Source organism: Mesocricetus auratus, unplaced genomic scaffold (assembly GCF_017639785.1).
Source record: "Mesocricetus auratus isolate SY011 unplaced genomic scaffold, BCM_Maur_2.0 contig_3097_pilon_obj, whole genome shotgun sequence".
In the NCBI taxonomy this organism is placed as follows: Eukaryota; Metazoa; Chordata; class Mammalia; order Rodentia; family Cricetidae; genus Mesocricetus; species Mesocricetus auratus.
Genome location: NW_024429452.1, coordinates 1 through 27,994, shown reverse-complemented (window position 1 = coordinate 27,994; position 27,994 = coordinate 1). Strand labels below are relative to the sequence as shown.

Below are 27,994 nucleotides of genomic sequence, written 5' to 3'. Positions count from 1 at the left end.
GACAGACTCAAAAGCCACAGAGAAACTCTGTCTTGAAAAACCAAAAAAAAAAAGAACTAAACAAACAAAAACAATAGACTTCACACTCATGCAATATGAATGCTTAGGGTAGAAGGGTAGAAGAAATGATGTAGCTAACATCTTTAGTCCTAGCACTCAGGAGGCATAGAAAGGCAGATCTCTGAGTGCAAAACCAGCCTGAACCACACAGTGAGGCCCTGTCTCAAAAACAAAACAAAACAAAAAGCCCAAGTTCACAATTATTCACAAGAAATATTACAATGGATAATTTTTCTTAATATACCTCTTTCCAATGTATCTATTTATAAATTAAAATAAAACAATTCATTATAGTGCAGAAACATCTTTACTTGAAGGGAAGAGGCTTACTTTAATGGATTAATTCTCAGAATACCTCCCTATCCTCCCGGGCTTTTCTATCTCCTTCATGATGATCAATGTGATTTACATAGATGACCCCCCCAGGTAGTGGGCCCATGTAACTTCTCTCTGAACAGAAAGGGCTGTTACCAGGACACTATCTCACCTTTCACTTCTTCCTTTACTAACATTGAACTTTTCATATTTCACAGATCCATCACAGAAAATACAACTAAACCTTCTCCTGGCTAGAACTAGCTGTTTTGGCATTGCGGTACAATGGAAGAACCAGTATACTAAGGAAAAGGAACCACAACTTATAGGTGCTCTCCTATGCAGTGTCACATCCTGGAGAACATGCTTCTAAACTTCTGAACTCCATATTTCCTTGTTTGTGAATTCGAGACCTGGTGGAAAAAAATGTTCCAAGGTTGTTTGTGTAGTATAGCGTTTCCCTAGTTCTTTTCATGGAACAGTCCAAGTCAAGTGTCTGTCTTACAATTATATGGATTAAGTCTATACTTACAATAAAAGAAAGTTCTCAGCACAACAGATTACCATGAGCATTCACTGTATATACCCAAAACAGGAAGAAATTATGGTGGAGATACTTAATTTCTCTTGAGGGAAAACCCCTACTCACAGCTATGGTTTGCTGGAAAACAGAAATACTTTCCAGTAACATGAGAATTCAGTAGTCTTTGTGCATAGTGACATCAACAGAATTTAGGTTTTGTATAAATACACACACACACACACACACACACACACACACACACACACATTCACTTACTTTTATGCTTCTCCAAAACAAAATCACTACAGTTTCCTGAGACGTACTCTTAGTACCCCATTATGAAGTATGTTTTAAATCAATGGATTAGGTAGATAATTCATGTATACTTCATGGATATAAGGACGCTATTGCATTCTTAAAACTACCACTAGATGGAACATTCACTACAATGCTTCTATTAAGCTGGTGTCCACTTCACCCTGACTAAATATATTAAGAATTATGTCATAGAATTATGTCATAAAGTATTAACTAAAGTTTTATTATTCTTTGTATACTGTGCCATATTAATGAAACAAATCCAATAATGTCATCACCCACAACAAAATTAAAACGTTTGTGTGAATTCTAGTTTTCTGTGTTCTCGGATGTATGTGTAGTATGTGTGGGTGTATGCATGCTAGAATGTGAGTACACAAATTCTCATGCACATACATGTTGAGGGGCAGGTTAGGTCAGTTGTCTACCTTATTTGTCAAAACAGGGCCTCTCACTTGTGCAGGTATGTTAGGTACTAACAAGTGAGCCATCTCCCCAGCCCTGAATTACAATTCTTGTGTCCCAAAGCACGAGTTCCATTAATTGAAATATTCTTTTGCCTAGATAGTTTTACTTTCAGGTAAACTGCACCATACTTACTTATCTAAAACCCGTGGGTCTTCTGGGCTCTTGTTTTCATATTCTAAAAGTTCAAGGAAGCTCTGCATGTACCTAAAACAGAAGAGTCACCACATTAGCTGCCTGTCTACCATCCTTTCCCTTTTCATAAGAGTACCCCATGTTTTCACCCAAGCTTTACCCCATCCCATACACAGCTCAAGTGTGTCGGGCTAATTTGATCCCTCCAAAGCATGTAAGCAGCTCCATTTTTCTCTGGGAGATCTTTTTCTCTTGTCAGTAATGACTCATCAGTCCCAAGTTCCTATGAATTGTGTGCATCCCTGAACACAGAGACTGATTCAGGAATAGGCCTCATGCCTCGAGTCAGGCTGAAAGAAGTACACAGAAGACTTGCTGGAGGTCTCTGAGAAAGAAACTGACTTCTCTTGTTAAGTGTGCCATATGAACAGAAAATCTGTAACGCTAAAGGCAGTGTGCCACCTGGAGGGAAGCTCACCTGAAAACAAAGCCAACACTATAAAACCATAGCTTTGATAGCTTCATGGTCTCTGATTCAAACTAACAGGAAATGTTCATCCTATGACTGGCCTTTCTAGTTGTACAAGCAAGGTTCAGCTGCATCATCTGCTATTACAAATGCATCCTAACTAATATTCCAAGTGTACTGTTTGCTTACTCAAAAAGTACATTTATTTATTTTTTATTTATTTATTTTTATTTTATGTACACTGATGTTTTGCCTGCATGTATGTCTGTGTGAGGGTGTCAGATCTTCAAATTACTGACAGCTGTGAGCTACCATGTGGGTGCTGGGTAAATTAGGTCCTTTGGAGAACAGCCAATGCTCTTAATCATGGAGCCAACTCTCCAGAAACTCATAATTTTTTTTGAGACAAGATCTCCCTATGTAGCCTTGGCTGACATAGAACACAACATGTAGTCCAGGATGACTTTGAATTCATAGAAATCCACCTGCTACTGCCTCCTGAATTCAGGGATTAAAGGCATGCACCACCACACCTGGCAAAAAGAACCTAACATTTTAAGAAATGCCGTTTTGATCCTGAAGTATACAGCAAGAATACAAAAAGGTTCCTTCTCAGAGTAAAATTAACTTCATCAATATGTATTAGAGAAATACATGTTAGGTCAGAAAAAGATTCTGGATTGATCATGATACTTCTCAATAAGGGTCAATATAAGAAAAAATGTGAAAAAAAGAAAAAATGTGTATGTTATAATTCTTGAGGCTTAATAACATGTGCCACACATGAGCAAAGTTGGGCAGGCCTCTAGTCCTTTCCAAAGGGAGCAATCCTCTAAAGAGAAAAGTTATACATGTACACGAAGCCACCATTATACTAAGATTCACAGTGTGAAAAGAGAGCAGAAAGACTACAGGGAGCAGTGGCATAGTCACTGTCCCACATACAGCTCACCTATAAAGCAAATGACAGTAACACAAATATATGATCCTAAACTACATTCTTAAATCAAGACAGAATTTTTAAAAAAACAGGAGCACTATTAAGACAATTAGTAAAATTATAACAAGTGTTACCTATTAGGAAGTATTATCAGTGATAAACAAGAGTTATCCACAGAGGGGCTGGAGAGATGGCTCAGTGGTTAAGAGCACTGAGTGCTCTTCCAAAGGACCTGGGTTCAATCCCCAGCAACCACATGGCAACTCACAACTGTCTGTAACTCCAGTTCCAGGGGATCTGATACCTTCACACCAATGTACATAAAATAAAGTTAAATACGTTATATAAAAAAGGATGGGAGTCATAGTTGTTATTTTTTCTTTTAGTGATAACTGTTCTTTTCTTTTGATTTTCGAGACAGAGTTTCTCTGTGTAGCTTTGGAACCTATCCTGGCACTCGCTCTGTAGACCAGGCTGGCCTTGAACTCACAGAGATCCACCTGCCTCTGCCTCCAGAGTGCTGGGATTAAAGGTGTGTGCCACCACTGCCTGGTTAGCAAGGGTGTTTTTCTTTTAGAGATTGTATTTATTATGTATATAGTGTTCTGTCTGTATCCCTGCAGGCCAGAAGAGGGCACCACATCTCATTATAGATGGTTGTGAGCCACCATGTGGTTTCTAGGAATTGAACTCAGGACCTCTGGAAGAGCAGACAGCATTCTTAACCTCTGAGCCATCTCTCCAGCCCAGTAAGGGAGCTTTTAAAGAAAAAAAATGATCACATCAAATCTTTGAAAACAGTAACTGTGGGTTCTAAGGATTAAAAATAAGGGTGGAATTTATTGGAGGTTGAACAGTTACTGGCAAGATGGCCTTACAGAAGAACTTTCTTTGTAAGGCTGGAGTGACCTTTGTACAAGCTTGTAGACCCAGACTCTTGTGCTACTCACTAACAGGCAACCATGCAAAGGAAATCCTCCTTAGTAACTCCCTGACAACTTTCACATTTCTTTCATGCATGTGTATGTCATATAATATACACACATACATGTATACATGTATTAATATTTCTCTTCCCCTTCAAGGTGGGAAAGAGAACATGAATTATAAAAGAGAAGGTTCCTAACCTTTCAAACTTACAGAGTGGCAGGAGTATCTTTTGTTAGTTAAAAGCAGCATCTATTGCTCGCATTTGAGTTATTCTAATGATGTCACTTACGGTGGGGCCTTTACACAGTGTCATCATGATCCTGATCAAAATAACGAGCAAGTGACTGGGGAGATGGAACTTTGGGTCTAATCCCCAACCTCTCTGGAGGCATGAGGGCCTGGAATGAAACTCTATAAAAACTCCTGAATTAGGATATTCTGAAATCTTTGTGTTGAGCACCTGGAAGCACCAACAGAGCACACTCAAAGAAAGCATGGACGTTACAAAGCTTCAGCAGCATCTTGTCTGATACATATTTCTACCATTTTTGCTGGTTCTGAATTGTAGCCTTTGCAATCTACCTGTAAATATAAACAGTGCCTTCCTGAATTCTGTGACTCACTTGAGCAAATTATCAAACCTCAGAAGAGGGTCATGGAAACTCAATGTACAGTCAGTCAGTCAAAAGTATGGGCATGGCACCTGAGATGTAGTGTCAGTCCTGGAGAGCTGAGCCCCTAAACTGTGGGCTCTGTGCTGACTTCTCATACTTAGTATTAGGATTGAACAGAGTTTCTGAACACTCAGCTAATGTCTGGAGAAGCAGAGAATTGGCTAATGTTGGAAAACATTTCAGAGACAGCAATTCACTTTGTAGCTCCTGAAGTAACTGCTACATAACAATGGAAACTGCCTTATTCCCACCACCTCCTGGATCAAAGGACTTGACCTTGCCTACTTAGGATCTTCAACAGAGTGGTCCCTGACAGTGACTTCCACTTTCTACAGCAAAATTTTCAATGGTCCCTGACAGTGACTTGCATTTTCTACAGCAAAATTTTCAATGGTCCCTGACAGTGACTTCCACTTTCTACAGCAAAATTTCCAATGATGGTTTAGAAGCAATAAAGAAGTCTCATAAACAAATACTTGTTGTTCCTTCCTTCTAAAAAAAAAAGGGCGTGAGTTCAGAGCAGAATGTACCTATGGTATCAAATTCACAGTCATTCTTTCTCTGATATTTCCTGCAACCTAAAAACTGTATCCTCATAGTCAGGAGCTTTTTGCTTCTTTTCTGGACAGGGGGTCAGACATGAACTTCTAAGACCATCTAAAACTGTGGGTAGTGGAGGAAGTCCCCAGTAAATGTGTAAGTATCAGATGAAGTCCTGAATGAATACATGTTGTTGACACAAGTGTGGCCACTTCAAGGATGCCAATGCTTCAGACCCATGGAAATGGCAGTGTCATCCCCTGCTCCATGTGTGGATGTTTACAGTGTATACAGAAAATCCCCACTGAAGTTTCTTCATCCCAGATATTTACACCCTAAGACTGTTCCCCTACAGAGATCTCCTACCTAGAACAGCTAAACTTGGAGCTAAACTCCTGTAAACAATAAATACAGCTCTTGATTCAGGGATGATAGTGATGCAACTCTACCAGAATGCACAGCTTACTTGATTCCAGCTTTTCTGTATGTGTGTCTATCATTTCTGCATTCCCAGTCACTAAGTTAGGTCAATCCCTAGAGCATGCAAGGCCATAGCATAAAATAGTGCCCAGAAGAACTTCCTATTTTTGACAAATGGCCATTGTATGTCCATTCTATATCAGTAGCCAGGCCACCACACTCTCTGAATTCAAGCTAGTTTCCCAGTTCCTGGGGTTTTCTTATGATGTTTTCCTGCTTCTCTGTACCATCAAGGACACCCATCAAGGAACAGTACAAGACCACAGCCAGCATTTCCTGCCCCTGCTCCCGATTAGCAGCGTGTATGCCACATGGTCCCTACAGTCCTCCAGCTTTCTCCAGACACTTTCACCATGCTTTCATAGCAGAGTAGACCAAACATGCAAGCCCTGCCGAAAACCACACCACCTTTTCTTACAGCCGCCCGCTCAGTGATCTCACTCAGGGAGGAAAGTCAACACAAACTCCACGCCCTCTGCTAGAGAACACGTGCTTTACGATCAGACCTATAAGATCTTTCATAGGGCAGATGCAACAGCATAGCATGGAACTGATATTTTCCCATACGAGGTTCCCCTGTAAATGATTTGACTATTCAAACATTTCCTTCATGGAAGATACAAAAGAGGCAATTTCTCCCTATCCAAAGGAGAGCAAATGGGCTAGGCATGTAGCTCAATTGATGGAGTGCTTTCCTAGCACTCTATACTGCCAAAGCTGTGCTTCAATCCCCAGTAACTAGACATGGCATGGGATTCTAACACTCAGGAGGCAAGAGAATCTCAAATGCAAGGTCACCTAGGCTACAAACTGAATTCAAGGCCAGTCTGAGATACATGAAACACTGCCTCAATTTTTTTTGATGAAAGTGGATCCACTGATACCTGGCCACTGCAATGACATTCCTTTATATTATTTCCTAATTTTTTTCCAATGAAGCAACCATATCTATAACAAGAGAAAAAACCAAAAAGTTAAGACAATATCTTATGGTTTAAGATATTTTCATTAAACAGTTTTAAAATGAAACCTTTTTTTTGAAACAGGGTTTCTCTGTGTAACAGCTCTGGCTGTCCTGGAACTTGTTTTAGTAGACCAGACTGGCCTCACACTCACAGAGATCCAGCCTGCCTCTGCTTCCCAAGTGCTGGGATTATATGTGTGCACCACCAACTGGCCAGTTTTAAAATGAATAGTTAAAAGAAATCTTTTAAATGCAAGGAAAACTCAGCTATCCTGGATGACTCATTCTCAGAAAGGCAGTATCTACACTTGTGTGGAAAACGGTTCCAATGCCAAAATGCTCCAAGCATTGTTGGGTGATCACAACATTTACTTACCAACTCTGAACAAGTTATCTGGCAAAAGATTAACTTCTCTCATTGTGTTAGCCAGTAGTACAGGAAGCTCCTTGCGCAGAAACATATATGAAGTTTTTCCACATGCATTATCTCTTCCTATTAAGAGATGAAAAAGTTCTATAAGATTAACCCAGAGAAACATAAAATGTTCTTGTGTTAACAGAATTACTACTGGTCAGGAAAATAAAATTAAGTAATGTAACAATTTCTAGATAAATTTTTATTCTCTGAAACAGCAAGTTTAAGAAAACCATTTAATTAGAAGATAAAAAAAGACATTTATTCCAAGAGGCAACTTTGAAAGCCATTTTTTTCTTAATACAAATATGTACCTAGTGTTAACTGGCCACAATATAAAAGTGACCTGGGATATAATGAGTTTGTTTTCAAATAAACACTGTGTAAAAATTTCCAAGTACAGAAAGAGTACAACATGTAAATCTGCTCCTGCTCATAGTGGTTTTCTGGGAGGCAACATGATTCATTCATTCTGTAAATATTCTTCCAATGTTTCTTTAGGAAACACACTGCTCTGCCACCCTGGAAGCAGAATTTCTGTGATTCCACACAAAGGACTCTAAGGCACGGGACTACTATGCCTCAAAGAAATAGCTTACAATGTACTCCCAGGTGAATGATCCACTATGAAAAGTCCAAGAAGGAAAAACATATACAGAAGTTCAGTGAAGTAGCATGTGAACTCACTCCCATGTGGAATAGCAGAAATTGAGACTACAATGATGGCTTCTAGAGGTTGGGGACAACAGGGATGGAGTGAGATTTTATCAATAGTTACTAAGCTGAAGTTAGAAGAAATAAGTTCTGGTATAATGCTGTACAATATGGCTAACACTTGTGCACCATACCTTTCAAAAAACTGGAAGGATATTGAAAGTTTGTCAGGAGAAAGGATCCAATGTTAAAGGAGATAAATATGCTTAGCCCGATGTTAACATTATACATACTGAATATTATATGATACTTCATTAATATAAATAGATCAGATATCAGATAAAGATAAAAGTAACAGGAAACACATGGTCAGAGAATATTCTGGAGCTGGTTGTGCATTCACATAAACAAGGCAGGGTGATAGAAGAGGCATCTGGCATCTAAAAGAGGGAACCTGAGCCCTTTCCAAACTGTCGTGTGGTCAGAGCAGACCCCTAACCCTGTTACAAACTTACGACTGGGAACAGGTGTGAAATAAAGGATATGAGTTTTGGAGACAGAAATACCCTCTGGTCCCAAGTCAGCCACCTTGGGGTAGTGAAACATTGGCTAAGCTTTACCATGCCTTTGAGCTTTAGCTGCCCTAATCTGTAAGGCAGGGGTCAGGCTTTGTGAAAGCAACATTAATAGCATGTAACCCTGGTCCTCCACCCTGTGACACTTGAGAGCCTATCCCATCTCCCTGGCACTTGATGTTCCTCACTCCCTGGAAGCTGTTCTGGCATGAGCCAAGACCAAGCCCGAGAAAGGGAAACACTGCTTCCCTCCAAGCTTTTCTCTTCCAAACGCTCCTAATTTTTCCCCTATATAAAAAGGGCAGCAACTGAGAGGTTCATGCATAATATTTTCTAATGCTTTCACTGGCCTTCTGGTTTCTCCCTTTCTACAAAATAAAGCTGGAAACAAAAATACCCACTCTTGAAAGTCATCTGTGGATCTTTTCTTCCTCCAATCTGGATCCTGTTTCCATATTTAAACAAGTTAGAATGAAGATTGCTCTTAAATCATTATTTTCTTCATTCTAAGAGAGTATATTAAAGGTCTTTGGTAGGTAAATCTTTAATGGATGATTCTTTCACTTTCCCCTTAGCACTCTGATGCATATGTTAGTCCCCAAACACCCACCCAAAATGAGAAGGGAAGGCATGTAATACTCCAGAAATGAGCATCCAACAACTACTTTCTAGAGGTGAATCTGGTAGTTTTGCTTCAAATATACATTATTCCTATTAATCTATATAATTTAATTTTAATCTCCTTTGAGGTATTATCTAAGTTAAAATATAAATCTGGGTCTTCACAGGCCAGAAATAATAGTCTAGAATCTGGTAAAATACACTGTCAACAGCACTTGTTAAAGCACACAGAAAATGTCACTGTGGGCTGACAAAGACGAGCCTTCACTCAAGCTTCTTCTGAAACCTCTCTCTCAACAGCCCAGACTTTACACTATGCTGACCTGCTTCGAACAACTGAAACAAGAACCTTGCTATGCCATTTTAGCAAAAGTCCTCTGCCCTTGGTGTCTGGTTTCCTTTGGTATTGATCAAATTCCTCACCCCCTATTTTAGGTATCTAAACATTCCAGGCAGTTTTGAGAATGAGTCTAGTTGATCTAGTAAGAATCTCCCCAAGCACTGACCCTCTGCCCACACATACATACAGGCAGACACTGTTCCTGAGCTGTAAATCTCCACTTGTCTGTGGTGCATTTGGAGCTGAGCCCAATCTCTCTCCTCTACTATAAAACCTCACTGCAGTGGTTACTCTGGAATAAAGTTTTCCCTATTACCTGTCTTACTTTTCTATTACTGTGAAAATAAACATCATGACCAAGGCAACTTATAAAAAACAGCATTTCATTCAGTGCTTATGGTTTAAAATGGTTAGAGTCCATGACCATCATAGCAGTGAATATGGCAGCAGGTAGGCAGGCAGGCATGGCTTTGGGGCAATAGCTGAGAGCTCACATCTGGATCCACAAGCTCAAGGCAGAATGAGAGAGCCACTGAGAATAGCATGGGCTTTTAAAACTTCAAAGCCTGCCCCCAGTGACACACCACTTCCAACAAGGGCCATTCTCATTCAAACCTCCACACCACCTTTAACAAAGATTATTAATAATTTCTTAACAGGGAAAAGAAAGTTCTGGAACAGGGAAGAAGTAAAATACCCTTGATGAGGAAACTGAGAGTATCAGTATGAACTAAAAACTTCAAAAACCTGAGATTTATTTTAGGGGGTGGTAGCTAGTAAAAATTTACTGCTTAAACTTCCCAGTCTAAGCTGGGCGGTGGTGGTGCACGCCTTTAATCCCAGCACTCGGGAGGCAGAGGCAGGCGGATCTCTGTGAGTTCGAGGCCAGGCTAGACCGACAGCCTCCAAAACAATACAGAGAACCCCTGTCTCGTAAAACCAAAAAAAATCTTCCCAGTCTACAGCTGTTTAAGAGCAAGAGATTAGAAGCACAGGCGTAGGATACAGAAAAGTCTGTGATATGCAAGAGCTAGCAAGTAGGTCCATGTCTCTCCTCCAAAAGCCATGGGACGAGATGGATCCACAATTGAAAGTTTCCCCACTTTTTAAAAAGTAAAGAGTAGGGGCTGGAGAGATGGCTCTGAGGTTACGAGCACTTGCTGCTCTTCCAGAGGTCCTGAGTTCAATTCCCAGCAACTACATGGTAGCTCACAGCCATCTGTAATGAGATCTGGTACCCTCTTCTGACCTGCAGGAATATATGCTGCAGGCAGAACACTGTATTCATAATAAATAAATCTTTTTTAAAAAGTAAAGAGTACATGCTATGCCTATGTGATATGAAACACTATACAGATATAATATAGTTACAGTGAAATATATGAATATTTACATCAAGTAAAATAAAGTATTATTTCAAGTCACCTCAAATCATATTCTGCCAAAGAATAAGATGAGTGGCAAAACTTAAATTCTACTTTCAGAAGTTTTGAACCTTGTGATTCAGATGAAAGTGTATGGCCCCCTACAGAACAGCAGTAATACAATCTGGTACTGGAGCTAGATTTGGGTCTGCATCTTAAGTACTCAGACTTTTTACTCTTCTATATCTCATTTTAACCATCCATAAAATAGTACCTTCTTCACAGAGGTTTAGTGAAGGCTAATGTTCAACACTGAACACCAATATATTCCTTAATCTTATAAGTAGAGTTCATTAAATAGCAATCACTAATGCCTAGTGATGATCAAGAAAAACAGCTCAAAGCCATGGCCAGTGACATCAAATTGTCTGCTATATGCACCATCAGTTCTCAGAGCATGACTGGATTCTAGACTAGTGTGATCCTAGGCTCATTTGACAACTCTACATCACTTTAAAAAGCATAAACATGTGTTCAGTGTTCCATTTACTATTTTAAAATGAAAGTTCTGGATGTTATAACAGTCAAATCTGCACCATCCAGAACACAATCTAAGAGAACTAGTTTCCTGAAAGTATTTGATTCATGGGAATTGTATTATCAGACTGTTACAAACCCATGGAGAGAAATTTTGTCTTGATGTCCCACACAGCAAGAATCACAGCACCTTGCCTGCTATAGTGCTCAGTGACGTTTTGGAAGATGCTATAATGCTTTTAGAGGTTTGTGTTCTTAATGCAGAATAGCTTAAAAATCCCAATTTTTCTTCCTATACTCTAATGTAGCTTCAAGAACACGTTCTTTGTACTTAGCTACCTTAATTATAGAGCAGTTTAAATGGGAGCATAAAACTTTTTAGTTAGTTCACTAATTAGTGAACCTAAAAATAAATGCCTGACTTTTACAACTTTTCTGTGGCTTTCCTCATATACATTAAAGGTATTTTATCCTAGATGTTGAATACTTAGCTTAAATCAAGGGGTCCTAGCAACCATTTTTATGATAAACGTATCAAAAACTATGGTTTTTAATCAGTGTCCTCTCAAAGGGGTTGTTTTTCATGTCTTTTCCAGCTGTTCTTTCCAAATCTTTGACCATTCATCCCTCCCCCCTTAATGGCCTTCTCTACATTCCTTAATTGTCATTTTTATTTTTTTCTACATTTCTCTACATGCTTCCTCTTATTTGATATCATCAGTTAAATTTGTCCCAATATCTATTTAGAAGATGACAAAGAGGAAACAATGAGGCTTGGGAAATTCTGACCCAGCATATGTAAGTCACAAGCTTTAATACATTCACAGTGGTTGTCTTTCCCCTAGTTTCAGGATCCTTTGATTTTCTCATTTCTTTCTGGTTTCAGTACTGGAAATTTAAAGCTAGGGTTCTGCATGTACTCTCCCACTCAGCTCCACCTTAGTTTTTTAGATTCTGTCCTTTCCTGGAGAGTTGGAGATAACTATTCATGTTCAGAGCCCTATGGTTTGCTTGGCTCTATACAGCTTTTTTTGCTAGTGTTATAAATTGTAGTGTAAATATCTGTGTGTTCTGATCTTCTTAGGTTAGCCCTGTGAAAAGGTCATTTGACCCACCCCCACCCACGAAAGGGGTAGTGACCCACAGGTTGAGAACCCCTGAGCTAGAGCCATGTAACTATCACTAGGCAGCCAATGCCACCATACACCCACATCAATCTAAGTCTGGAAGATTATAGATCTATAGTCCTAACGGTAAACTGGTGAGTACAGGATGCCTTGTTGTCATGGAAGCAGAAATATTTAGGTAAAGGCCACATGATACCCATTTCTGAGGTTCACTGAGGCAAAACGTTTAGTGAATGACTACAGTGAATAAAGGAGTTCAAAGTCAGCCATAATAGATAGCACAAATAACCTGAATGTGGTATCTCTGTTCCTTGGCAAATGATCAGTTAGCACAGCAGAGACCTTTAGCCCACAAACTTGAAATAAAATAACAATCACGGTTAAGAGCTTCCTATCTACCTTTCATTCTTAGCTAGAAGCCAGCTTCATACAGAAAATGTTGTGCCATGAATTTATGACAGAGCCATAAACAACATCTACTGAGTACCTACCATATACCAGGCCTTGTGTGGCACATTTGAGCAACCTAATGATTAAATGCCATCATTTCTATTTTGTAGAAAAGGGCATTAAGTGTGTTAGGATTAAGCAGTTCTCCCAAGTCCACATGGTTGACAGATTCCCCCAAATCAAGACCTGGGTGTAAATCTAAATACTATTTCTCCTATTACCAGAGACAATTCAACAAACTAACAAGTGGGATCAGAAGAACTATTTCAACTTAAAAAATGGAGGAGGCACTAACCTGACAGTTCTGAAATGATAAAGAAATTTCTAGAATTATTCCATTTTCTAACTGTTTATCAGAACAAATTTAGAGAAACCTAAATTACTTACGGAGACAATGTTTGCTATAAAGAATTACATGTGGAGAAATGGCACATTATGTTCAACTGAAAAAAAGCAGAGGTTTTTGTTTTTTTGGTTTGTTTTTATTTTTTTAAGACAAGGTTTCTGTGTCTTGGAACTCACTCTGTGGACCAGGCTGTCCTCAAACTCAGAGACCTGCCTGCCTCTGCCTCCAAAGTGTTGGGATTAAAGGCATGTGCCACTACCACCCAGCATAAAAGAAACAATAAGCAGATGTTTAAAAGCTCAATTTCCTTCATTTTATCCATGGGTTTGTCCCTAAGTTTGCTTAGCTAAGAGATGTAAACCATCTAGGCTTCATACAAGAAATGGGAGTATCTACTTCATATGATGTTGAAAATCATAGCTACCCCTGTCACTAACTATAGTTAGTCTGACAGTGTACAGAAATGTAAGTTCACTTGCCCTTCTAAGAAAAAAAACATTTCATAGTTTGAAAGAAGCCATCAAAATATTATGTCAATAACTGACTGAGGATTGGGACAATCCCTCCATTACTCAGGACTTCTACAATCTCATGTGTAACACATGGGAGACTATAGATTAGTGTTTCTCAACCTGTGGGTCACGCCTCCTTTGGGGTCAAGCAAACCTTTCATTGGGGTCACCTAAGACTATCAGAAAACACAGACATTTACATTACAATTCATAACAGTAGCAAAATTAAAGTTATGAAGTAGCAATGAAAATAATGTTATGGTTGGGAGGGGGTCATCACAACATGAGGATCTGTATTACAGGGTTGCAGCATTAGGAAGGATGGGAACCACTGCTATAGATGGTCTTTAAGCTCAAGTTTCCACTGAATATAAAAAGGGAAGATTTAAGTTTGTTTCCCTATGGTTTCCCATTATAGCATACACTCAGTTTGACTACTAATGGAAATTCTTAGATAACCCTGGAAAGAAAATAAAGTCGAAGAGAGAAGGTGTAAGTACACACGTCCATATGTGTTCTTCTGTGTCTTCTCCATCCAGAACATGTCTGATGACACTTTAAATAAAGGGCAATTGGAGGAATACCTCGTACATTCCTAAAAGAGAACCTTTATTTTAAAACCTTTAAAAAAGAGGCAGGGACAGCAGAAAAAATATTATAAAGTCACACAATTCACAAATTTTACATAAATATGTATTTGTTCTAACTTCTTGTTTATATATGACTCCCTCAAAGGAAATAACTATCCTTAGCAATTTTCTAATGCTTTTCAACTCTTGTTTCATTCCAAACCCCAAATCATCAACTATGCTGAAAAGACTCCACAGTAACTTAAGTGTTAACATTCAGCGCCCATGGGCTCTGTCCCCTTAAGTTAATTTTTAAACCCCTGGGCTTGAGCAAAAAAACTCCTGGAGCACATTGTAATCACCCATTTTACTCAAAAGAGACAGAGCAGTTTAAAGGCTCTCCCAAGTTGATTCCTCTTGACCAGCTATGACTGAGAACCATGAACCACAAACTAGCATCTAATTATATACAACTAAATGAATTCCTCAGGCTCAAATAACCACTATTATGCATTCAAAATTATTCTAACTACCTATACATTTTAGTCTATCTTCATGTTTGAGTTTTATTTTTCCAGCTTCATACAAAACTGACCACAGAAATCTTTAGTCTGCATGCCTCTCCTCTCTCCCCTTTCTCTTTTAGATGACCCCAAATGGAAAGCATAAAAACTGAACAAATTTTCATTAAGAAAATCGGCCATACTTTACAATGAGTATGGCTGCTTTTCTTAATGTGTGACAAGTGATGGCGATGCACTTGTTGAAGTTTTTGCCCCACTTTCACTCATACCCAATCCAGAACCATCATTCTAAGCTATGAAGAAAAGGTAGGATGACTAGACAAACAGAAACCCAGTTCTACCCCTACTGCACATGATATTCTACCTGCTCAGAAATTGTTTCCTAATTTGTAAAGTGGGCTTGGCTTTTGTGAGACTCAAATGGCACCACATTTTATACCACGTGTTGGTGGCATCTACTGAATCTTTTCCAGTTATCATATAAGCCTACTTTAATTTTCTACTGGAACGTTTCAGTGAAGCCAAGCTCAGACTTCAAACAGAAAGAAGACTAAGTACACTGGCCAGAGACAGCTACAGTGGGTAAATAGCACTAGCCAAAGATGGGTAGTGTCCAGAAAGGACAATTTCTAGAGAATAAGGGATTCAGTGTGTGGCAAGCAGCCTTCTCCAAGTAGGGGTTGCTCCAAAAAGTTATCGCCTTGAGTACATTATTGACAAGTAGAGGAATAGCAACAGAACAATGGACACTTCTCTTTCTATTTAACTGACAGAATCAGGAAAAAATTAACTCAACCAGTATAAAACCAGTAGGGTTATCAAGAAATACCTGCTACCAAACTAAAGCACACATTTCTCCATTCCTAGAGCATATCCAAGAAAAATTCAGAGAGAAGCCTGAGATGCCTACAATCATACAGGAGCTCACACATGCTCATATCCATCAAAATATTTAACAGTTGTTGGAAAAAGATAGATATGCCACAAATTTCAAAGGGCTCTATTGTTTTCTGACTAGCACATGAGGCAATATCAAACTTCATGGTGTGGGTAAATGTAAAAGAGGTGATCATTTATTCCCAAACAGTAAGACGATTGTATACTAACCTCCAAGCAGAAATAAGAAACAAGACATCACAGGTGTAAAGCAAATGTTATGGTAGAATCCCAGATTAACACTGAATGGAAGTAAAATCATAGCTGTCAGAAATAAAGCACCAAAGTGTTCAATTAAAGAGAATATATCAATATTCACCTGAGTAAAATAATTTGTTTACTACAATTTTATGCCATTCATTATGACACAAGGTACAACCTTAGAGAAAAGATGAACCAATGATCAAGACCAAGGTTCTCATTAAGACATAAGAAGGAGTCTGGCATGGTGGCACACCCATCTTTAATCCCAGCACTCAGAAGGGCAGGAAGATCTCAGTGAGTTCCAGGACAGCCAGAGCTATACAATGAAACCCTATCTTGGAAAAACAAGAGAAAGGAAGGATACCTAACATGGCCCAACTCAGCTCTGCTAGGAAAAGACATATAAAGGGAGATTAGCCCTAAAAGCATATAAAAAGATAGCTCAATGCTAGTTTCAATGTCAATTTACATGACAAAGACGGAAAGCATGAGAATAACAGGTGGCCTACCCCCAGTCTCATTGGCATATTTTTGATGCTGTGCTAGTCATCATGTTCTTTATTGACTACCAACACAAAAACATATAAGGAATTCATTCATGCAAATGATGGAAAACCCATATTCAAGTTATTTAATGTTGAAACACTTTCTGCAGAACAAAAATGCAGGTAATATGACCAATCAGGCAAAAAAAAAAAACCTTGTAGTTCCTACGTTAGGCATTACAATTAAAATCACAAAACCTCATTTTGGCAACCCTGTAGAGAAACAAGTACACGTAAATTTTACTGACAGTTTTGTAAATTAAACCTATAAAATCTTTCCAAGTCATTCATATGGAAATCCTATTCAGTAATAAGACACTCCATAAGTAAACTACAGGATTATCTAGAAAAGTTTGGGCCACCCAAAATGTCACATTCCAGATAAGGAGTGTTAGCAGGATACAGGACAAACAGCTTTATCACTTAAACACGGCTTAAGAGCAATGTTGCCCACTCTTTAAAGAGGAAGCTGAATTGCCTTAGACCAGGCGCTGTCAAACCTGTTTTAAAGAACCAAACAATAAGCACTTTTGACTTTGTAAACCATACACACAGCCATAGGCAACAACTCAACTCTGTTGTTGTCAAGGAAACCAAAGATACAGACGTAATAAATGAGCATATCTATGCTCCAGTAAAGCTTTATTTAGAAAAAGGGGGCAAGACTCAGAGTTAACACAAACAACAATTTCTAGTGTAAACAATGGGCTCTTAGTGATGATGATGGCTTATTAGTTGTAACAATGGATATTGGTAGCTCCTCAAGGCCCCATACTGGTACAGGACTTTGAAGGCAGCAAAGGATGTGTGTTTGGGAGATACAAGGGCACTCTCTAGACTTTCTGTATTTGCAGAATTTTGCTGTGACTCTAAAGATACTCTACTAACTAAAAAACAATGAGAAAAAAACAGGCTCTGATCAAAGAAATTCTTAGACAAATGTATTCCAAATTTTTTTACCCAACTCTGAGATAGAATTATCACTAAAGCAAAATAATTTAATACACATATAATATAAAGAAAAGTGAAAGTGGTTATATTTTAATCAGCCATAAAGAAAAGTGAGATCATGATATTTGTAGGAAATGGATACAACTGGAAATTACATTAAGAGAAAGAAAAAATAATGTTTTCCCTGTATGCAGATGCTAGGGGTGTGTGTAAGTCATGAAACTATAAAGGGGACCATGAGGAGGAGAGAGAAAAAGATGGGTGATAGATAGAACACATGTGACATGAAAGATGGAGAAGGGACAGAGGCTAGCAGGGTTAAGGTAGTGGGAAGAAGAACAGTACAACAGGATATATATGAAAATGGTACAAAAAATTTGTTACCTTTGATAATGATAATAATAAACTAATAGGGCACATGAAATATACTCAAGTACTGTAAAAGGAGCAAAGTCGGAACAACAATTTTAGATGCTTTAAGATGTCCCAAAGCCTAATAAATTAGGTCCTATGGAAACCTAGCCTTATCAGATCACAAAGGCCTAAAGGCTAGTTCTTTAAACAATGACCAGCGTGCAACAAGCTAAGTACAATATCCAGACCCTAAACTATCTTCTTCCCTTCCCTTTTAATTCTAAATAGTTGTCTTCTGTCTCTAAACAAGTTCGTCTAATTCTTGGCAATCCCTCATAGCATCAGACCTTTTGTACTTACATAAAAGATCTGCTGTGCACTTGTAAAGGAGCAGAATAAACACATTCAGAAAGGATGAAATTGTTTCCCCATTTCCTAACACAATCTTTGACTAACACCTTTCAGCTTTTCCAGGAGTGAAATCACTGTTCTGTCCACTGGTAATCAAACTTCGAAGAGCAAGATGACTTAAAAACCTGAAACTTGGCAGAGAGTAGGAATTTGTCACCGAAGTCAATGTCCCAGTGGGTAACAGTCTTAAAATACTTTCAAAAGCCAACAGAAGGCACCTGGGCCCTTAAACCTCAAGAATAGCAAGAACATGGGAACTGGCTGCTGCCTTCCAGCAGCTAACCCTGCAGGATTCGCAGAGCTGATGTGTTTAGGGTAGATATCAAAGCATGCAGTTCTATGAAAAGCTAGAGGAGGTTTGTACAACTGCTTTCTGGTGGTCTTATTTGGGAGATGCTGTATTTTTATGTGGAGAAATTATAGGCAAGTGATGGAATGTGTAATGACCTCCATGTCATTTACGGAGCTTCCATGCTTTCTGTGTAGAGAGGAAACTGAGCTGAGGAAGCCGAGAAGTTACACAGAAGAAAGCATCCACACTCTGGAAAGGGGGGAGTTAAGACAAGATAAAGGGAAAAGGAACAAAAATACCTTTATTACAAGTGAAGCTACGTAAACGTAACTGAGAAATAAACAGAAGTGTGCAGGGAGGGTACAAAAGTGGCTAATGAGAGGACCAGAAATAGACAGAGTGAGACTAAAGATGAAAAACAAGTCCTAATGAAAATGTAAACTGTTTCCTACCAACTCACTCAGCATTCAGAAGAATGTATCTTTAATTACTGCATGACAGTCCAAATTGGCCTTTTTTAAATCACAAGACAACAAAGGCATAAGGCAAAATCACTAAGAGGATTTTGACTCAAAGAAACAATACTTAAGGGACAGAACTGAAGGATTGTACAAATGGTCTAAGAACCACCATAATATTAACAGCCATTCAGACAATACATTAGTCCAAAATACAGAGACTTTACAAAAAAAGAAAATAGGATAAAAACGTGTAAGAGTTATATTAAGCCAGGTGTGGTGGCACATGCCTTTAATTCCAGCAATTGGTAGACAGGGGCAGGGGGATCTCTATGAGTTCGAGGCCAGCCTGATGTAAAAAATGAGTTCCAGGACAGCCAGAAGTGTTACACAGAGAAACCCTGTCTCAAACTCCCTTCCCCAACAGCTATATTAAGAAGTAAAACCAATAAATGTTCTTTTGTACATAAAATATGGTATTACAGTGTTCTTACTAAGAAATTAACATCCTATTTGATGTCACACTGTCCAATGAAATATGAACTACACATATAATTTGAAATTTCTTCACAGCTATGTTAGTATAAAATAGTTAAGACTATTAATATTGTTTATCCTGACATGTGTAAGTATTTTTATATATAATCAATATGAATGCTATAGAGTATATCTCAGTGGTAGAGCACTGGCCTAGTATACACAAAGCTCCAGATTCAATCTCCAGCACCTCAAAAAAGAGATATTTCACTGGTTTCATGTTAATTACTTGATATCTGTTATGTATCATACATGTATAGCATATCACAATTTAGAAGCTATATAACTAGATGCCATAAAGTTTATACTTGTCAAGGTAAATTCTTATTTCCAAATTATTTTAAACATACTTGAAATTAACTGAGGGCTGCAATAAGCCAGTCAGTAAAACACTTACCTCACAACTATGAGAACCAGAGTTCCATCCCCAGAAACACACACCTTTAATCTCGCACTTGGGAGGCAGAGGCAGGCCCTGTGAATTTGAGGCCAGCCTGGTCTACAGAGCTAGCTCCAGGACAGGCAGGGCAGTACAGAGAAACCCTGTCTTGAAAACAAAAGCAACAACAAAAAGTCAGGCATGGTGGCTTACACTTGTAATTCTCATGCTGGAGGGAGAGAGACAGTCAGATTACTGGCTCTCTGCCATACCTGGTGAATTGCAGGCAAGTGAAAGACCCTGTCTCAAAGAACAAAGTTGTTAATTCCTAAGGAAGGAGAGCTAAAGTTGTCCTTTGGCCTCCACACCATATACACACATGCATCTAAACACTCCCACACAACACAATTTTAAAGTGAACTTAATCAAGTCTGTTAAAGTGCAATTAGGTCGATTAAGTTTCTCAGCCACTCTAGCCACATTTCAACTGCTCAAGAGGTCCATGTGGCTAGCAGGCAGTGACCATAATTGGACAAAGGAAAATTTAGTCTAAAGATATGAGGTGGAGGCTGGATGGCTTGGCAGTTAAGAGCACTTGTTGCTCTTGCAAAGGACCCAGGTTCTATTTCAAGCACCCACACAGTGGTTCACAACCATCCTTAACTCCAGTTTCAGAGGATCTGACCCCTCATTTGACCTCTGAGGGTACCAAGCACATTGTAAGCAAGCAAAATACTTACACACATAAAATAATCTTTAAAAATTACAGAAATTAAGTAACTAAGTATTAGTTAAAATAATATGGTAAAATAAAACAATAAATTATGTGACAGGGAGAAAAATAAAGGCATTAAAAACAATAGGGAAAAATCACAGATACGACCATTATGTATGACAGATCTATTGATTTGTACCAATAAGTATATTCCTGATAAAACTACCATATAAATAAAAAGTTATTACAAAGAAAAACCAACTTTAGAGAAATACTTAAAGCAAAATAATTCAGAAAAACAAAATAAGAATGCAAACAGGAAGATAGGGAACTAGATCTCAACATCAAATAAGGCTGGAATCCAGACCAAAAAGCATTGAACTAGATGCTAAAAGCAAAAATTTACCATGAGGACATGACAGTTAATAAGCACTAAGGATCACATTAACAACATATGACAAAAACCTAAGACATATATGGGAAAATAGAATCAAATTTGAAGACTTTAACTTTTCTTATTTGATCAACAACAATTTCTGTGAGTTTTTAACAATGTATAAAAATCCTAAATAACAATATGGTATATATATATATAAATTCTGTAACCTGGGAAGAGAAAACAGCCTTATTTCTGCTGCTCAAGGAACACTCACAAGAAATGACCACACACAGTGCAAACATCAGAAAGTCAGAGAACCTAGAAAACATTCTATAATCATTCAACAAACTGAAAACAATTAATATACAGAATAAACCTACAATGGAAGTTTCAACACTCTCAAGCTAACCTTCATTAATAAAAGAATAAACATCTTCCAGGATACAGAAAAGATGGGGGTAAGGTTCAAATACACATATCAGCAGCTAAAGCACTGATTAGCCAGCCTTAAGCTTTAAGAACTGAAATAAAGTGGCTGGAGAAATTGCTCAGCAGTTAAGAGCATTGGCTGCTCTTCCAGAGGACCTAGGTTCAATTCCCAGCACCTACATAGTGGTTCACAACAGTCTGTAACTGCCATTCCAAGTGATCTGAATTCCCTTTCTGGCCTCTGTGTTCACCAGGCAAGCAAGGGGTGAACAAGCATACATGCAGGTAAAACATCTACATAAAATTAAAATAGAATTAAAAATAGAAAAAACCTGAAACAAAAGGCAATGACAAAAAGAAACTAGGACTCTACTTGTTTTAAAAAAGAAAAGAAAAAGTACAAACTGATACAAGGATGTCAGAGACATATTAAAGGCTAGGTAAGCATGAACTGGAAGATCAAAGCCATGAAACTATTAAATAAATTTAACCAAATAAACCAGAAGAGGGTGGAAGCAAGACATGGTACCTCATGCCAGTAATTTCAGCACTCAAAAACTGGAAACAAAGGAATCACTAAGCATCCAAGGCCAGTTTGACCTACATGGTGAGTTCTAGCAAAATAAAATTCTATCTAAAATAAAGGTTTGGGGAAGGGTGGAGAATAAAAATGAAAATCAAGAAATAAAGGAAAACCATTAAGACACTACTATCAAAGCTGCATGTAATCGTCACCTGCAATCCCAGCACTCAGAAGACCACGGAGGAGGACTGTGAGTTCAAGACTCGCCTGGAGTACAAAGTGAGACTGTGTCCAAAATAAATAAATAAATAAACAAACAAACAAACAAATAGTCTGGGCATGGTGGCACATATCTTTAGTCCTAGCACTTAAAAGGCAAAGGCAGGCAAACCTGAGTTTAAGTCAGCCTTGTCTACACAGAGGTTTCCAGACTCTGTCTCAATAAATAAATAAGGTACTACTAAGCTCCAATTCAATGGTCACACAGACAGCTCTGGTTCAATTAAATGGAACATAAAAGCAAACCAAAAGTCATGAATCTAGGAAAGGGACTGTGGTGTGGGGGTTGATAGGGATGGGAGAAGGCAATAAGAATGTGTTATATACAGAGACCAATACCATAGATTCCCATGGAAGGTTTAATAGGAATATACCAAATCTTGAAAGAAAGTTAACTCAAAAGAATAGTGTTACTGGATAAAAAGTAAAAATTGTCTTTCTGAAACAAACCTAACTTTGATAAGTAAAGTAAACCTAACAGCCTGCATATGCAAACATATACAAATATAAATGACCCAAGAGTTCATCAAACTATCCCTTCTACTTTTATTTTTACAATCTTCCATAATGAAAAGCCAAGAAAAAGTTTCTATGTAAACATGATTCTCACCTATTAAGTGTGACAACCATGTAGCAAAACCTGTACAGGAAAACAGGCACTCTGTCTCAGAAACTTCCAGTAGGTAGACATCTCCTATGAAAAGGAATTTGCTCACAATTATCAAAAACTGCAAATGTGCATCCTTCCTGATGTAGCAAGGTCACCTTTAGGAATTTGTCTTCTATCTCTACTCAGACATGCGTGAAATTACAATGAACACAATTCACTGTAGTTCTTGTCATAGCAAACACTAGAAACATCCCACAAGCCATCAACTGTGAGTTGTCTAATTATACTATGCCCATGTGAATTCTCAAAAGTCACAGAAAGGAAAAGAAAGTTTACATGTACATATAAGGTAAGTTCTTTTGTATTAAGTTTAAAAAGCAATACAAATTAAAGTATAAGCTGCAACTTATACAAAGATTGCAAGACTAGTTAACAGAAGTTTTTTTTAAAGCCTTTTCTGCCTTGGTCCTTTTGCATTTTTTAAATCTGGAACCATGTAACTGTCACTGTGAGCTGAAAAAGAACATATAATGATATCTGTTGTCTGGTTTTTTAAAATCCTGCACTTGGAAACGATACTCCATTTAGAATACTTGTTATTCTTGCAGATTGAATTTCCAGTAAAGATATAAGTCAAGAAATTCTTACTTTAAAAAGTTTAAACAAATACTCCACACAGATGAAAGGGGGACAGCAGATCAGTCAGAAGTGCAACTCGGTTAAGTTTTTAACCCAGATGATACTTTACAATGACCCTGGGGTCTTCTAAAAATACCAGTGCCCTCCATCCCACCCGTACACAACTAACACCAGAAATTCAGAGCATGAGGCCCTGGCCCCAAACCACTGACCTCAATGCTTTTAAAATGGTGAACATTTATTTCTAGATACTCCCCCTATAAATTATCCACCACAACACTATTCCCTACTGTAACTTTCCTACTCAAATAACATCCTTGCCAAGATGCCTATTAACATGGGAGATACTAGTTGCCAGAGAAGTAAATTAACTGCAATTTCAGGCACACTATACCAACTATCACAAACACTGAATGTGGGAGTGACCAAGATTCCTTGTGTTCTTTTTACTGAGAATTTGTCTCAATTTACCCTAACAAAGGTTTCCTATGTTCACAATAATCTCTATACCCTAAGTTAGAATAACATACCTACTTATAACAATAGCAACATTTTCATTCTAAGCTGTTAAGTCAGGACCTGCCTCAAACCTCTAAAACTTTACAAGCAGGGTGGGGCTAGAAAGTGCAGCGAGTAAAGGCATTTTCTGCCAAGCCTGACCACCAGAGTTTGATCTCTGGGACCCACACAGTAGGAGAGAACTAACTCCAAGTTGTCCTCTGACCTCTACAGCCACACCATGACACGTGTAACCACACAAACCCAAATATATACACAAATAAATGTTTAAGAATAAAATTTACAAGTAGCAAGAAAGAGGCAGAGAGAGTAGGGTTCAACTACTGAAAAGCTTTTGAAAATGAAACTTAGGATTTAAAGACCAACTTCTGCCTCATCTTAGACCATCATCTAACTTTGGCAGCTTGATTTCTAAAATGTAATTTGGCATCGCCTTAAATGTTTAACCTAAACCTCTCTTTCTATCCTGTATGTTTCCCCCAATTATAGACAACATCACATTCTGTATAGCTGGTCTTCCCAGAAGGTTCTACCAATTTTTCACTTTTTATACACAACTGACACCATCCCATGACATTTTTAAGTCAAAAGATTTAAACAGAGCTTGGCTTTGAGAGCCTAAGTCACCTTGATTTTCCTTCGGCAATGCTGAGTTCCATTTTTGTTTTATTTTCAGGTGTTTCACAACCGCATTCAGCCTGCTGGTGTTGGAATGGCATCCTCTGGGGAAACAGGATTGATTAGTTAATGGAAGGTGGTGGAATCTATTCCCATCTAAGTTAGGCCTCAGACTTTATTTGGGTCCTCTCCCTTCTCACCCCAACCCATGTAAACCAAGTACTAGCTCAGCTGCCAACAGAGTGCCAGGGACACCAAGCAAAGGTGCTCACCCTTAGGCTGGAGCTGTCCTAGAACCCCTGCTCTGTGGCCAGGAGCCCACAGGTCAGCTCTTGCCCAACATCTAAGGCATTTGCAGGCCACGACTGAGACTGTTCTAAGTCCTGCCACTCCAGGCAACCCAACACCTCACAGCAGAAAAGGAACAAAATGCCACTGCAGGATTTACTCAACCTCAAGGTGTTTCTAAACACGTCTTACCCAACCATTAAAAACTCTAAAAATAAAAAACGTTTAAGAGATCTTTCGAAGTTTTCAGGACAGGGCGGTTTGAGTCAAGTTAGATCTAACGAAAGGTTGGACGGCTGAGGAGTTTCAACTGGGATGAGAGTCCCTGGAGGAAGCTGGGTGTATGGGTGTCAGGCCCTGCCCTCCACCTCCTGAAACCCGAAACCTCAGCTCCAGGAGCATCCCAAGCTTGAATCCCCATCACCCACCAGGCGGTTCCCATGGACTTTGCATTGAGGCTGAAGAGCCCAGCAGGCGGGACTGGAGGGGGGGGAATGGTGACTCCCTCACTCCCTCGGGCCTTGGGGGCAGCTGGCCCCAAGGCGTCACACTCACCGAAGTCCAGGAACTGTTTGATTGACAGCGGCGATGGAGAGAAGCGGGAGTAGCGCTCGATGTGTTTGGGGACCGGCTGCTTGAGCAGCCGAAAGAAGAGCCGCATCCTCACCCCGGCAATGCGCAGAACCGCCGAGACGTCCCAGACTGCTGCAGGGAGGCAGCGCCGGCGGAGGTTCACCTCCACCTGGGGCTCGGCCTTGGCGCCACCAGCGCAGTCGCCGCCTCAGCACCTAAACAAGCACCAGAGGCAGTAAGGCGGCCGTGGCCCGCTGCCCGCGGGTTCTTGAGCTCCGCCCAGAAGAGGCGGGGCCTGCCGCCGCACGTACGCGGCGCTCGTGGGCTGTGAGGGGCGCGAGGGGCACGCGCACGCCGCTGATTGGCTGCCGCCGCCGCCAAAGCTTTCTTAAAGCCCCGGTAACACGCCCAAACCTCCCGCCCTCGCTCGTGGGTCTTACCCTGTTCTCCGCAAACCTGCCTGTTGTCTTTCCCTCCCCGGATCTGGTCTTCCAAGACCAAAAGGTACTTGGAGACCTGGAGGACGCCGGGAGCCCACGCCCTGAAACACGATATTTAGCGCAGCCCTAGACCTTTCGAACCCCAGGCCCCTCTCTGGGAAGGCCCTCCTCGGATCAGCTGACTGCTCGGCTTTAAGTTGTTCCTTGCAGTCCAATGCTTTTTCAAATTCTTTTCCTCTTAACTACATGGTTTGTTTCATTCCCTCCAACAATACTGGTACCTTAGCACAGAATTAAATGGAAGTAACTCTTTGCTCCCTGCTCCCCAGTCTCCCCACCCCCAGCTACTGGTCAGGACCTCTGGTCCCTGTCTGCCCACCTTCACACTAGTGAATACATTTGGACCCATTGTTACGAAAACAAGGATTGTTACGTCACTGGCTGCAGTTCCCTGCCCTATACGTCTAATTACCACTTTAAGCCAATAACTGAGCAAGATTCTTAGGTCACTAACTCTATTCATGCCACTCTCCCTACTACTACCATTGGAGGAATCCATTACAAATAAAGGTCATTAACACTTGATGTCCATGTTTCCTAAATCCTCTCACCCCAAAACGGTTTGATGGGATTAATCATATTTCATTGCCCCGTCCCACCCCCACATACACATCCATTGGAAAGGTTCAAATTAGAGATACTAATGATTCTTTCACAATTTCTCACCACCATAGAACCCTGACACAGTTTCACCACTATTTGGGGGCAGGTATCTGCTATGTTTACACTGCTGGATTTTCTTTGCATGATAGTGAACTTGAATTCATGGCTCAGCATATAAAATCTGTATTTCCTAGTGGCTATATGAAATACTGCTGGCTTTAACCATTACCACCAAACATTGGCTTAATTTTTGATAACGTGTAAACATCAGCTACAAAAAAAGATTTAAAAAAACCTTCCTTCTTAATCTGATTATTAGTGTTGTGGTGGAAGTTCTACCCAAGCCCCCATCCCTGTAAACCCTGCTGCATCTCAGAAAATCTGCCAAATGATGACCCCCTTCCCCAGAGACGCTCAAGACCACTCCCACAGCGTATTTAAACTGCCCTTCAGAAACCAGACTTGTAGTTTTCCAGTCTCCCTTTCCTGTCTCCTCTGTAAAGAGTGTCCGAGTCCTGAAAATTGGAAAAATGTGAAAGAAGCCTGTATGATGGAAACTGGTGCTGGTTCATGGCTCAGTGACTCAGCCCTTAACTTGACCCTATCATAAGCATGCTGTGTGACCTAAGACTGGTCTCCTAGCCTTTCTGTCTCTCGGTTATTTTAAAGTCAGGTGGAGATGTATGTATTCTCTCCCTAGTATTTGTGACAATTAAATAAAACAAATCACATCTAATACAAATATAAGACACTTTTGTACATGATAACAGTTAATCTAGAAACTAAACCAGTTGATTTCAGTGGTGGTTAGATCTCTTAAGTTTGAATCATCTCAAAGTTTTTCCAGCTTGTTGTGCACAATAAGGTCTTACACAAGCTCTCCGTGGTTCTTAATGAAATCTCTATCCCATTCACAGCAACAGCACCTGGAAGCTTGTTAAAAATGCAAATTTTTGGATTCTATCACTGTATTACTGAAACCATCACCTTGTAGGTGAGGCTTAAGGACTCTCCCACAAATTCTTTGATACTCCTGTCTTCAACAGATACAGATCAATCCTCCTTCCCTGAAGTGGGCTAGATTTTGCAGTAGCTTCTAACAAGTAGATTATGGTCAGAAGTGATGAGATTACACTTCGTGGTTAGGTTAGAAAACTACTAGGTCCCACAAAATACCTGACCAGCATGCCTCAAAACTTCAAGGTCATTAAAAGCAAGGAAAATTGGAGAAACTCTAGGAGATTATGACTACTAAATATAATATACTCTCCTGGATGGAATTCTGGGGTTAAAAAATAACAGGTTTAAAAACTAAGGTATCCTGGACTCTAGACCAAATATGTTTAATAATCATATATTTTGGTTCATGAGTTGTAATCAAGGTACCAGCACATCCAACATCCTT

At 39.4% G+C, this 27,994-nt stretch overlaps 1 protein-coding gene across 7 annotated transcripts; it reads right to left on the bottom strand.

The window, feature by feature from the left end:
* Positions 1-2: 2 nt before the first annotated feature.
* Positions 3-25,805, bottom strand: LOC121137982 (pyruvate dehydrogenase (acetyl-transferring) kinase isozyme 3, mitochondrial-like). Of its 7 annotated transcripts, XR_005875231.1 has the most exons (8): positions 25,469-25,805; positions 24,635-24,729; positions 22,850-22,933; positions 19,933-20,082; positions 14,259-14,349; positions 7,190-7,306; positions 1,817-1,888; positions 3-788 (listed from the first exon to the last, which is right to left on the bottom strand). XR_005875231.1 is itself a non-coding variant. In XM_040740838.1 (3 exons), the coding sequence occupies exons 1-3, from the start codon at positions 25,572-25,574 to the stop codon at positions 1,860-1,862; spliced, it is 252 nt and encodes an 83-aa protein (XP_040596772.1). In that variant the 5' UTR covers positions 25,575-25,781; the 3' UTR covers positions 1,855-1,859. The 7 variants fall into 7 exon arrangements, 1 of the variants encoding a protein (XP_040596772.1); XR_005875230.1 differs by lacking the exon at positions 14,259-14,349 and having other exon boundaries at positions 25,469-25,800; XR_005875232.1 differs by lacking the exon at positions 19,933-20,082 and having other exon boundaries at positions 25,469-25,798.
* Between the last annotated feature and the right edge of the window lie 2,189 nt (positions 25,806-27,994).

What these genes read in the sequence shown, in the direction of transcription:
- LOC121137982 (XM_040740838.1), bottom strand. Translation starts at nt 25,574, where the DNA reads ATGCGGCTCTTCTTTCGGCTGCTCAAGCAGCCGGTCCCCAAACACATC. An exon ending in CAAACAGTTCCTGGACTTCG is followed by an intron (nt 7,307 to 25,468) that starts GTGAGTGTGACG and finishes ATCTCTTAATAG; the next exon opens with GAAGAGATAATGCATGTGGA. An exon ending in AGATAACTTGTTCAGAGTTG is followed by an intron (nt 1,889 to 7,189) that starts GTAAGTAAATGT and finishes CTTCTGTTTTAG; the next exon opens with GTACATGCAGAGCTTCCTTG.